Source organism: Patiria miniata, unplaced genomic scaffold (assembly GCF_015706575.1).
Source record: "Patiria miniata isolate m_02_andy unplaced genomic scaffold, ASM1570657v1 HiC_scaffold_24, whole genome shotgun sequence".
Taxonomy (NCBI): domain Eukaryota; kingdom Metazoa; phylum Echinodermata; class Asteroidea; order Valvatida; family Asterinidae; genus Patiria; species Patiria miniata.
Window position 1 is genome coordinate 14,373,027 of NW_024037063.1, and position 14,015 is coordinate 14,387,041.

At 39.5% G+C, this 14,015-nt stretch overlaps 1 protein-coding gene across 1 annotated transcript in view; it reads left to right on the plus strand.

Moving 5' to 3' along the window:
* Nucleotides 1–8,205: 8,205 nt before the first annotated feature.
* LOC119732057 (plexin-B-like) overlaps nucleotides 8,206–14,015 on the plus strand; it is a gene marked incomplete at its 5' end in the record, with an annotated part of 54,473 nt that continues 48,663 nt past the window's right edge. Inside the window, 4 exons of the mRNA XM_038205426.1 lie at nucleotides 8,206–9,348; nucleotides 10,562–10,750; nucleotides 11,173–11,298; nucleotides 12,995–13,110. Of these exons, the coding sequence (XP_038061354.1) occupies nucleotides 8,206–9,348; nucleotides 10,562–10,750; nucleotides 11,173–11,298; nucleotides 12,995–13,110 (1,574 nt within the window). The remainder of the gene's footprint in view (nucleotides 9,349–10,561; nucleotides 10,751–11,172; nucleotides 11,299–12,994; nucleotides 13,111–14,015) is intronic.

Consider the following 14,015-nt stretch of genomic DNA (forward strand, 5'->3'; position numbering starts at 1 on the left):
AACGTTTACAGTTGTAAGTGTTTGTTGAAATCTTGTTGATAAACTAAGTTTGGAGTACGTGCTGAGTGCTCGCAAGTAAAGGAGAAGAAAGATGTTTACAGAAAAGAAACACCGGCACCTGTGATTTTTTTTGAGGAACATAATTTTGTGCAACTTTCTACCCCTCTCAAATGTGTGAAAACTACTCGACATCCATTATTGATTAATTTCATTAAAAAGTGCCTTTTTAAACATTTTAAATTGTCCTTGCTTTTCTGAACAACTAAGGGCGCTGTTGCTGCGACGTCATTTCAGAAGGGCACTGCTCAGTTTAAGGATTTTCTGTTTTTCGGTATTCCAAAATAGTCTGGTGCACAAGAAGTTTCGATGAATTTTTATTTTTCGGGATAAACGCGGGAGATAAATACACACAAGGCTATGGGGGATGTGGCAACGAATCTGCGTTCTCTGTAATTTGTCGTGCAATTGAAAATGGATGGAAACTTTCATTCGCACAAAAGATTGGACACATCACCAGACACCTTAAATCACTTTTTTGTTCAAACGTGGTTTGTTTTTTTTTTACAAATTGTTACTTCAGACCACGACGATCTCTTCAATTTTGCTGGTACCCCGCTATGCTTTTGCATGCATACCATGAAAAGTTTATCCCGAAAGAAAAATGTGCTTGTTTGTTTGTTTCTTTTGGCTGGTCCAGGTTTATTTTTATATACATGTATATCAGTGTGTTTTTGTACCCCGTATTTTTCTATCTCTACTGTAATTTCAACGAATGGCAGAGTGTTATTTGTAATTTTAACAAATGGCATTGTAGTTGCTGGGCACCTCTGGGAAACAGTATTGCAGGGTAAATACGAAATAAATAAAATAAAATAAACAATTTTTCATATCTTGATGAGCACACATGGCGCAGTTGGAATACCGAGCTGGCGTATTGTGAACCTTACAACACAGCAAGAAATAACAAAAGAACAGAAAATTTCAGCAAAACTATCCGAAATTCCGGCAAGTTTTTAAACAGCGCTGTAAAAGCTGTAACATTGAGGTTTCTGCCTGCAATGACATCACACCTTTGCTGATGAATATGGACATTTGCTTTTGTAAATAAAATAAAAAGACGTCAAAATACCCTTAATGGCCCCCCAAAAAAAACTGTTAAAAAGTACTGATTACATATGGGAGACAAAATGTGCATATTTTTACATTGCATGTTTTCGTGATCTCGATCCAGACAAGAGCTACCCCCCCCCCCCAACCACCACCACCCAGACCTACGTACGTTACATACCTTGTGTGCACTTTCCATTGCTTTCGTGTAGAAACCAGTGAAAAAAACCTCATTTTTCTCAAACTGTGAAAACTCTTTCAACCCATTTTTCCCTATGATTCCCTTTAGTGTTTCTCTTCATGCTGCCACAGATAAACCTTACCGAAAAAAATGCCTCTAAACCTGTTTTCCAGAAATGGGGAAACATTGTGTGGACGTGGGCAAGTCCACACAACGTCGCTGCTACCTGGTTTATGTGGACCTCTTTTGTTCGGAAGTCCACACAGCGTATGTAATGCTTGTACACCCCCCCCCCCCCCCCCCACCTTCACTATACCAACCTACACACACACCCAGAACACACACAAAACATTTATTTGATGATGTTTATACAGTCAACTGCTCTCCGGCAGTTGTTGCAACAAATTTATTTATTAAATAAAAAAATGGCCATTCGAGGACACCGTAACAAGGAAATAACTTGTCAAAAATAACTTTGGGAAAAATAATAAACTAGCTAGCTGCGTGTACTGTGCACTAGTAGTAGTAGCTACGTACGTACATGTACATCTATTTTCTTCCTCCATGATAACAAGTCACACAACAGCAGCGCGGAAGTTTCAGAGCTCAATTTCCAGACGACACCACTTGACAGTCTTGGATTTTGTGTAAGTTTACTTAGTTTTTGAAAGGTAACCTTGCATATCACTTGTCAGTCATTTATCATGTTCAGAGAGTGGCCATTGGAGACATGGGAAATAACTAGGGGTTAAGAGCAGAAAATGTCAGTGTTTATGACTTTAATACTTGCTGGTAGTGGTACTGGGGATAGGGTGCACGATGACCGGCTGGCCTGGCACGTACCTGCCGGCGATCTGACGGTGGGAAAGGTGGCTTATTTAAGGTTAAGGTTTTTCGTTTTCTTCTTTGGCTAACTTTTAGTTTTACACTTTTTTTGTTCCGAAGTGGCTATCGTTACGGCACTCGTTGTTTAGCGCCCTCTACGATTTTTTTTTGATACGCACGCAGGTATATAATTATTTGTTTCCCCACGTTTCATCGAGCAGTGCGCCAGCTCAGCCGATAGAGGGTAGGATTTTGCACCGCGAGGTTGCGGGTTCGAATTTCAGTTTTGCACTCGAATTTTTTTCCTTTTCTAACCTGAGGCTTTGGAGGATTTTTTTTAAAAGGGAAATAAAGTCCGAATTTCATAAAGTTCAAATTCACTTTTTTCCTTCTAATTTTATATTTTCTTGTCATGTTTTTTTTATAAAAGTTGCCAGGTTGCAGTCTACCGTAACGATAGAAAATGGGAAATGCGTTACGGCTGCCGTAACAATAGCCACTGCGTTTTTGTTCCCCCCCCCCCTCCCTTCTTACTTTTTTTTGTTGGGGGTGGGGGGGGGGGGGTGGCTGATATTTGTATTGTTTTCAATTCCCAAATTTGTTATATTATTTCAAAGTAACTTTTGAAACCCAAGCAGTCTGAAATTGCAATATCTCTAGTTTATTAATTTTCAACAATACTTATTACTTGGGTTTAAAACTTGAAAAAAAGAAATTCCCCTTAATTAGGCCTAGGCCTACCTTTTTTACAACATTTTTTTTTGCATTTCATGTTTGTGCATATACATTGTATGTCAGCCAGTGTCTTGTTCGTTGATTTTATCCAAACCTCAACCTCAAAACCCATCAACAGACTTAAAAGAACATAAGGAAAGAATGTTGCAACCTGACGCCACTTTTTTCTTCATAAATTATATCATCTCAGTGAAGGTCATTCATTGCAAAAATGATGATAAGTCATGAATCTGGGACTGAGAAACATTTCCAAATTTGTTAGGAAATAGTTAGAAAATTTTCTTGACTCTCCATAGACTTTGTACACAATCGAGGAAGTTTATTATTTTGCTCTGATCACAGTTTGTTTACTTAATTTATCAAAGTGCACCTACATGACTACCGTTAAGGCCAAGTAGAAAAGAAACAATAGATTCTCGTCAGGGGTTTTGAAATGAGATGGCAGATTTACCAATTTGTTGGATAATTTTCTTGACTCTTTTTCTGATACTTTTGTTTCCAGCTGTCATCACCATTTCCATCAGATTTTGAAAGCATATCTACAACTTTGCTGAAAACAAATTTAAAAATACACGCTTAGTGCAAACATATGATTAAATGACAATGTTCACATGTAGTGGAGTAGATCATTTGCAGCTATCCGAAAAAGTAATTGACCAGTTAAAAAGCTTATTTTACTTGGTTTAACCCTACAGGAGCCAGGTTATTTTGACCATCTCAAAGCCGTGGGGATTCCAACCCAAAAAAATTACGAAACTTGGTGCATGCATAGAACAACTTAAAGATAAAGTCCGTTATTTGTAATTTGTGCATTTTGTTCATTTTTGAAGCAACAAAAGTGCTCAAAATCTAAAGAAGGGTACTAAACAACTAACCTGATGAAGTTTCAGCTCAGCTTCAGCTGTATATTTCAAGAAAAACAGCATTCTAGGATCTCAATTTCAAATCAAAAGTTGCTGAATCATGTTACGAATTTGGCCTGAATTCAGCGTCCGAGACACATTCTCGCTGAGCCGATTGCAGCTACGCGATGTCGCACACTGATCAGACGAATTATAGCAACCGGGGGTGCGTGTGCGTCGTGCCAATGCTTGCGCGCACTTCGCCGAATAACAAAACGAACTACTAATTAAATTTTCGTACGGTGCGTCTTAAGAAGCACCATTGGAAAGGCCTTCTTTCGTTGATTACTTCAAAATGACAGCTTGCCAGAAAGAATAATTTCACAGAGAGTTTAGTCCCCTTACTATCTTTCAACCAAGTATGTTTTTCAACAATAATTACGCCAGTTACTTTTCGGATAGCTGCAAATGATGGAATGTAGCTTTAATGTTAAAACCAAAGACATTCCATGACTACAGAAGAATAGGGCTAGAATTATGGCTAATGAGTTAAATGCACCATATTCTGCTTTGTGTACACTACATATAGGGAAATTCACTGGCTTAAAATTTGTGTTGTATTTCCTGGTGCAAAGTACACGTACATGTAGGAGTGCCACGCAGCCACAGATAGAGAAGTAAAACCTCTCATGCAGACCACCTGTGCTGCCATGTATGACCACTGAGCACAGCCAAATTAAAAGTATTTAATTTTTGCGGAGGGAGGAAAACCGGAGAACCCAGAGAAAAACCCTCGTGGCACAGGAGAGAATCAAACACACTACTCACATATGGTCTGAGCCAGGAATCGAACCCGGGCAACGGACAGTGGTGGGAGGAGAGCGTTTTTCGCACAAGCACCAGAAAGTCCTTCAAAACCAAAGACCACATCACTCTACTTACATATGGTCTGAGCCAGGAATCGAACCCGGGCCACAGTGGTGAGTGACCAGAAAAGGAGAGTTGGGGGAGACCTAGACTGGTTCCCGGTCCATCCACTGTGTATTTCGAATGATTCAAAGTTATTGGAGGCAGGGATAAGTCTGGGAGATCATTGCAAGTCTAACATATTCGCGTGCCGGCGACGCCTGATGCTCAGGCGAAGACGCTGTGGCTAAATAGCTTTGGCACTTGCAGGAAGTCGTGCGTACTTCGCCCCCAAACCAGTACAGAACGCAGACGCTGTGTGCCCCATCCACGAGGCTCTCTTTTGGGGACTAAGTTTTTGAATAATGGTTAAACTAATGTAAGGAAATTGCTCTTGCAAAGTTTATCGCAGAAAATGGTGTACTCGACACATGCTAGAAAAGCCAAGAAAATCAAACACATTTTGAATCTATCTTGGAACATTTGGAGCTGCACAGCAGCAACAACATTACTAGGCATTTTACAGGAACATTGAAGGTATGCACAAATTTCTGTTGTATTTCCTGGTGCAAACTACATATAGGAGTGCCCGAGCTAGAAAAGTAAAACCAGTCACGCAGAACACCTACGCAGTGCTATTGAAAATGGATTTGAATATGAATGGTTCCGTAGTTGTTCAAAATGATGTATTGTTTTGTGTTGGTAATGCTGCAGTAGTTGACCTTTGCGGAAAGTTCAGTTCCGCGTAGATTCATAGAACACGTCTCACCAAACGACATAAAAATATTCTGTACAAGCATATTGATAAAGTTTGTAAGAGGAAATAGAAAATGCCAAACGAGTGATGAAACACCCTACATGTACATGTATGTGTGTACATGTATGTAGCTTGCTTCTTTTATGTTTGTAACAATACAATTTTTTTTTCCAACTTTCACTCGGGAGGTAACACACTGAGTATACAGTGTTTAAAAACGTCGGTGAAGGGCAAAACCTAATTTGATTTTTATCACCCCAACGCAAAATTCCATCTTATAACAATTATGAGATGACGCTTTTGCAAAGAAATACAGACTTTGGTACTGAGTTACACACGTTTGAAGGGAAATGACCAAACATTGAACTTGAACAGATACACTGATGATGACATGTACATGTATCATGAATTTTAAATGTCAGGAAACTTCAATTGTCATGACATTAGCAGTCAAATAAACTTGTCTTATGGGTATTTCAGTTATCATTGTTCATCACACGTTCAGGCTGATACAGTGATATGGTAATCATCATGAAGGATCACAAATAAACCTATTACTTCCTTTTACTTTTTATCTTGTAGTACTGCTTACTTGGCTCATGTATCAATCTATTTCCTGTATTGTTTGAATGCTACATGTGACAGCCTTCTTCACTAAGATGATCAGAGTGGTACACCATTAAATAAAGGAAGTCATCGCTTTTAATTGACATGATTGAGGGATTGATAGATTGATGAATGAACAGCATCCTTGTAACCAAACAGTGCCGAGTTTTTTTTATTTGTTCGTTCCGTTTAAAGCTACAGTCCATCATTTGTAATTTGTGCATTTTGTTCGTTTGAAGCAACAAAGGAGTTCAAAATCTAATGAAGGATACTGAGCAACTAACCTGATGAAGTTTCAGCTAAGCTTCAGCTGTACATTCCGAGAAAAACAGCATTCTAAGATCTCAATTTCAAATCAAAAGTTACTGAATCATGTTTTGAATTGTTTTGAACTGCAGCTATACGCGACGTTGCGCACTGATCCGACGAATTACAACAACCGCGCGCGCGTGTGTGTCGTTCCAATACTTGTGCGCGCTGCGCTGAATAACAAAACGAACTACTAATTTAAATTTTCCTACAGTGCTTCTTAAGAATCACCTTTGGAAATGCCTTCTTTCATTGATTACTTCAAAATGACAGCTTCCCAGAAAGAATAATTTCACAGGGAGTTTAATTCCCTTACTATCTTTCAACCAAGTTTGTTTTTCAACAATAATTATGCCAGTTACTTTTCGGATGGCTGCAAATGATGAACTATAGCTTTAAAGGGACACGTGTGGCCTGGAAAGTGCCCAATTGGGCTACGAAATGCGTTTTGAACAAAATGATGTTATAAGATGGAATCTTAGCGAAAGAGTTAAGATCAATATTTAAAAGTTTAGGTTAAAAAGCCTCAATGCGTGAGAGCCAAAATGAGACCTCACTCATTTTAATCAGTTGTTTACATTTTCAGAGAAAACATAGGTCAAACAACAACAACAACGCTACATTTTTCCATTATTTGATGCAAGAATGTGTTGGTATCGTTGATATACTTTTTAAGATCAATATTTAAGTTTAGGTTAAAAAGCCCCAATGAGAGCCAAAATCAGTCCGAGACCATTTTGAAACCTCTTTGAGACAGATCAATTTTCTCATTAAATGTTTATTTTAAGGTCTATGGTAACATTCAAACAATCCAACTCTTTATATTCAAAGTCAAGGCTGCTGAAAGTCTTTCAACATTCATGTCTGATGTGACTTTAAGGTATAGTCCATCATTTGTAATTTGTGCATTTTGTTCATTTGAAGCAACAAAGTGTTCAAGATCTAAAGAAGGGGCCTGAACAACTAACCTGAAGAAGTTTCAGCTCAGCTTTAGCTGTATTTTTCGAGAAAAACAGTATTCTAGGATCTCGATTTCAAATCAAAAGTCGCTGAATCATGTTTTGAATTGGGCCTGAACTCATCGTCTGATACACGTTCTCACTGAGCCGATTGCAGCTGCGCGATGTCGCGCACTGATCCGACGAATTATAGCGACCGCGCGCGTGTGCGTCGTTCTAATGCTTGCGCGCGCTTCGCCGAGTAACAAAACGAACTACTAATTTGAATTTCCTACGGTGCGTCTTAAGAAGCACCGTTGGAAAGGCCTTTCTTTTGTTGATTCCTCCAAAATGACAGCTTGCCAGAAAGAATAATTTCACAGGGAGTTTAGTCCCCTTACTATCTTTCAACCAAGTATGTTTTTCAACAATAATTACGCCAGTTACTTTTTGGATAGCTGCAAATGATGGACTCTGATACAATGCTGTAACATGCACTATAGCTTTCGTAGATATTTAGGCCGTGCATTTATTTGTCGCACCAAGAATCATGCAAATAGCTTTTTTTTTTCCTCCTGCAACATCTTTGTGGATTTCATTCCTTGAAGCAGTGTGGTTTTGAATTAAATTCAACACATTATTTTTTCAGTTGTATTTCTTCAAGATTGGGCTCAAGTGTGTTCCCCAGAGTCTTAGATTGTTCTGTAGATTTCCTGTTTCTTTTTAGTTGATTGGCTTAAAAAGTTTTGCAATGGACGAATTTTCTAAAAAAAGAGAGAGAGAGAGATTTACCAGATTATAGGCCTATGGACCTTCATGACCTTAGCCCAAATATGGCACCGCCCATACCTACAGGATATTCTTTTTATGCTGTGAGGAAAAGATGACATTGGTTGAATAAGATTTGTTTTTTCTTTCCTTCTTTCTTCTTGAATGCTACAGGATTCAACAAAAGAACTGCAGATCCTCACTCTGTCTGGTGTTTTTCAATCCAGTTGAGATCAGAAGGAGACAAGAGCCATGGCAACCAGAGGCAGAGCTAAACCAATCTTGATCTTGGCATTTCAACTGCTTCTCATTGGTGGCTTAGTCCCGTCTGTTTGCATGGAGTGGAGTGGAAGAGGAACGCTTGCCGACTACGAAGTGGCATCCTTTGACAATCCCATCGAGAAAACAGTAACGGTGACAACTCAGCTGGATCATTTTGCTGTACAACCAGAAACGGGAGACGTGTACGTCGGCGCAGTGAATTACCTGTATAAACTGAACAAGGAGTTGAAACAGGTCACTAACGTTAGCACATGCTCGGAAGACACTTGCTTGAGTTACAATAAGGTTCTGGCGTTGCATGCTGGTATGCTTATCACTTGTGGCACTGAGCGGCCCAATTCAGATCAGTGCCAGTTGAGAAGTCAGGATGATCTAGAAGGTGATGGAAGCAGGAGAGGCCGAGTTGTAGCATTTGGTACAAAATCAACAGCAAGTATTATTGCACCTGTGGGTATGAACCCAAGCACTCCAAGACTGTATATCGCAAATACTTATTCTACTGAGGGAGACTATCAGGACATTCAACCTATTGCAAGACGACTGGTTTCAAGTGGCGGAGGGTTCATGTTTGCCGATTCTGGGACAGATGCAGTTCAATTCACAAGTGGCTATACAGACGGTAGCAATCCATTTCCCATCAGTTATGTCAGTGTGTTTAATTGGAAAGGGTTCACCTACTTTGCCACTTTCCAAAAGGAAGATTTGCCACCATTAAGTGCTCACATTTCAAAACTAACTCGCCTCTGCCACAATACTGACAATGTTCGCTCTTACACAGAGATTCTCATTGAGTGTAGAGGACCCAGTGGACTGTTCAGTTTGATACAGGCTGCTCATGTTGGACCAGCAGGCCCACATTTGGAGGAGTCATTAGCATTGGATGACAATGATCAGGTGTTATATGCTGTGTTTGCAAGGGACAAACAAGCTGGAACCAGTAATAATCCAGTTCCCGCGGCTGACTCTGCACTGTGTGTTTACAAGATGAGAGACATTGAAGCTGCATTCAGCGAGGCTGTCCGGGGATGTATTCAGGATAATGATGATAACTATGAAATAGGCATATTCACGGGAACAGTCTGTGGTAACCAGGTACATTATTTAATTGAGTAATGAAAGGTTTGCGGAAACACCATGTGCGAATAATTTCTCAACTAAGAGATGGTTCTGAAAAGAACCAGAGGTATAAACTCGACGTTCCGGTCAGTATGCTCTGACCATCTTCAGGAGAGTCAGACGGTCAGAGCATACTGACTGGAACGTCGAGTTTATACCTCTGGTTCTTTTCAGAACCATTCTCTTAGTTGAGAAATTATTCGTATGTGGTGTTTCCGCAAACCTTCCATTATTTAGTACATGTATCTCCACCATGCAAAGCCTCAAATCTTACTTATTTAATTGAGGTTTACTGCAGTATTAGTTATCTCGCAAGCGCGAGTGGAACTCGGAATGATGTAGTGCACCTTCCAGTGGTATGTGGGGGATGAGATGCACTACATTTTCTGTGTTCGACAAGCGCGAGTGGGATATCGAATTTATCTTCAAGCAAACTTGACACACAGTAGAGGGGAACATGCACGCAGTACACAAACTTTTCAGCGGTAATTGTATTACAATTACATGAAGAAGGAACGGAGTGCTCATATTAGAATAGCGCAATACCCAGTGTGCGATACAGACCCTGCCATGAGCTACATGTATAATATCACACTGTTGTTGCCATGGATCAACCCATCAGGATCAAGGAGTCAAGTTTGAAGATAACAATTCATACATAATTTCATTTTGATATTGGAAAAGCTTATTTCTAAATACATGAGTCTAGTGTACATACTTGAACTAAGGCCCAAAAAAAAGTCTCTAGTTTCTGGTATGCGTGCGCATTGCCGTAGCCATGCGCGTCGGCAAAATGAAAAAGTTTTTTTTCAATGAAAGCTGATGTCTCAAAACCGCCAAACTCACTGGTTTGACTGGAATCCTGCTGCTGCACAATTTTAACGTGTTTTTAGATGAGGTTATGATCGAGAATAAGCTCTATGTGGCCGCACTGGTCTCCCATAATATTTGCACTAAGTTTAGTCGAGTACCATTTGCAGTCATCAGCCGACATTTGAAGCAAAAAAAAACAGGTAAAAAAAAAAAAGGCTTGTCGCCGCACCACTTTTTGGGGCAAGCTCCATACCAGAAACCGGAGACTTTTTTTTTGGCCTAAGCAAACCAAGCTTAAATTGTCTTGACTGAGTGCACAAATCTGGGTGAATGTAAGAAAATATGGAAAGGTCATTCAGTTCTGTTTATTTTCTAGCCAAGTGTCGATCCCGAGTCGTTTCTCTGCAATACTGGGAACCATTACCGATATGCCACTGGGATAACTCCAGTTGTTGGCACATCAGTCGTACATCTGCCAGGCCATTTAGCATCGTCCATTATCACCAGCACTGAATACAACCACACCATGGCTTTCATCGGAACAACAGAAGGGCAACTCTTGAAGGTAATAAAAGTGTCAACGATGATCTCATTTGTTGACAACAACATGAACAAGGTGTAAATTCTAACCCTGAAGATGGCCTTGTTTGTAACAAACGTTTTCTAGCCATAAACCAGTCAGGTTGGGAATGGTGATGATTGAAAGACAAATCGATCTCTTCCTACATTTAAGAATAAAAAAACTGAAATATCCCCAAGTAACATTGTGATGTGCCTACATGTATGAGTAAAACCTGGACATATTTTGCTGTCATTTGGTAAATTGTGGCTTATTTGAAAATTCACTTATGTTATTGACTACACCTTTGACAGTCATTGCACTCAATGATACCATTTGTATCAGTTCCTGTTTCATTCATATTGATATTTATGTGAATATATTCCAAATATATTGGCATTACGGAAAAGGATTGTCTTTTTCCACAGGTGCACATTGAGAGTAGTACCCTTGCCCGACTCTACGAGAGTGTAACACTTGATGGAGAACCAGTTATGAAAGATACAATGCTGAATGAGACTAAGGAAGAGGTGTTTGTACTCACAGAACAACAGGTATGTGCTAATCAAGGGATATGCATTGAGCATATTACATGCATTTCGAAGGGGTGGGGGTCTACATGTACATGGACCATCAATTTCAATCATCCTTAGTAATGAAGAACATGTATTTGTGTGTTACCTCCCGAGTGAAAGTTGGAAAAAAAATCACTCAGTGCATGGGACTCTGACCGAATCAATCCCGCATGCTCGGTGGTCGAGTGGTAAGACGTCTGCGCTAGAAAGCAGGAGGTCGTGGGTTCGAGTCCCACCCGAGTGTTTTTTCCAACTTACACTCAGGAGGTAACACACTCAGTGGATTGCTTTTGGTAATCCTAAGAAGCCTTTCGCAATTGGGGCCAAAAATTTAAAGGTCAAATTGACAGTGGCTAAAACAATAGAAATCTTGTTTAGTATAAAACAGTGTTGTAGTACTCGTACTTGGTACTTCTACTCTGTACCCCTACTCGTGTACTACTCAGTACTTTTTAACACTACTCGTACTCGTACTCAAATGTCAGAGTACTCGTACTCTTAGTGACGGTACTTGTGCTCAGGCAGCAAAGTACTGGTACTCGACTTGTCGAAATTGTACTCGATCATCAAAGTACTCATACTCGAATAGCAGTACTCGAAAACAAAAATGGTTTTGCTTGACTTACCATGGCCTTATTTTATCGATACTTTCAGTTTAAAATAGTTGATTAACTTGCAGAGAAATGAAAGTTTTCTGATTTTCCTCTGTGCACGTCGGGACAAACACATTTAACAGCTAGCTGTGAGTGGATCTGTATATCGGTCTGACTGGGCCTGGGCCAATTACGCACAATTAACCATTTGCTGTGTGGTCGTATTCGGAAATAGAAGTACTCGTACTCGGCATACAAACACTCTACTCATACTCGGCAGTACAAATACTCATACTCATACTCGGAAGTACCAGTACTCGTACTCAGAGACCTGTACTTGTACTCGGAAGTACCAGTACATGAAGTACTCATACTCGTACATGTACTCGGTAACCTACATGTAAGTACTCTGCAGTACTCGATACTCAGAAAAAAAGGACTAAACTACATGTAAACACTGGTATGAATTTGAAATGTGATCTTTTATTTCATGCACAGCTGTGTTTTTTTGGGTTTTTTTAAATTCAGCTTGTTTGTACAGGATCTCTTCACATTCACTCACTCTTTTAAATCACATACAATGACTTCCCAAAAGAAAAGCAAAAAAATAAATACACTATATTTATTCTGAGATCATAGGGATTAATTCCTTTTTGACATCTGCCACCCTTTGAGTAAAGGTTTGTTGTGGGCACAAACAGACGCGAGCAGATGGTTCCCGGGCCGTACATTATCAATACTGATCATTAGGCGTGAACCAACCTATCCCACGAGAACAGAAGTATTGTCGTGCAGCCTTTTATTTCGAAATTTTAAAGTAATAATTCAATAACTAAACATAGGCCGATTTTGTTTTGGTCAACGTTTCATTCAAAAGTGAATAACGTTTGTACTGCTAGACAACTAGCAATTTAGAAAAGGAATCAATTTTCCGGGATGAACCTTGAAAAAAGCATGGGGAAAGATCTTTAGATCATTAGGTTTCGGTCATAGAGAGCTTTTCACACCAAATTTAAGAAGAGCAAATCTTTATCTATTTCAGAAAATTTTAATGTGTGTTTCCTTTTTTTTGCTGCCTCTAGCTGATCAGGATGCGTGTTGAGAATTGTGGTCGGTACACAACCTGTGAGGCGTGTATTGGGACTGATGCAGGGAATGATGGAGACCCATACTGTGGATGGTGCACTCTGGAAAGAAAGTTAGTCACTGGCGATGTTTCTCTTAGTTATTTTCAGTACATGTATGTCGCCTCATTAGGCCAAAAAAAAAAAGTCTCCGGTTTCTGGTATGGAGCTTGCCCAAAAAGTGGTGCGGCGACGCGGCTTTTTTTTTTTTTTACCTGATTTTTTTGCTTCAAAATAATGATAATGTCGGCTGATGACTGCAAATAAACTTAGTGCAAATATATGGGAATCCAGAGAGGCCACATAAAGCTTATTCTCGACCATAACCCACTCTAAAAACACGTTAAAATTGTGCAGCAGCAGAATTCCAGTCAAACCAGTGAGTTTGGCGGTTTTGAGACATCATCTTTCATTGAAAAAAAAACTTTTTCATTTTGCCGACGCGCATGGCTACGGCGACGCGCGCGCATATGCCAGAAACCGGAGATCTTTTTTTTTTGGCCTTACAGGGCGTGTCCAAAACCAGATGTAAATGCAAATTATAAAAAATCTAACACACATTTTTGAATAAGTTAAGATCATGTGAAACACCAATGTGTCCTCTTTCCCATGATACCTTGATTGTCACGTATGTTTGTGCCTTCCACTTAGTTTGTCTCATTGTGCCTAGGTATCCCACTCGACACCATCAGCCTTTGTTCCCTTAATAAGGCTTAAATGCCGCATGACATAATCAGTCTTTTCTTACTCTAATTCTTGTTTCAATAGGTCTATTGATGCTCCGTATTCAAATGATGTAGTAGTCTTTTCGCAAACAGTGATTTTCGTAGATTAAGATGTTTTTTTTTGTTTTCCTTAAAAATCTGAGTTTTTAGGAATTTTTTTTTTATTCACAATTATTGATTTGCTCTTCATCAGTATAATTCACGGTCAATTTGCATGGCAAAAAGAAAGCAACGAATATTCCTTTTAAAGAAAT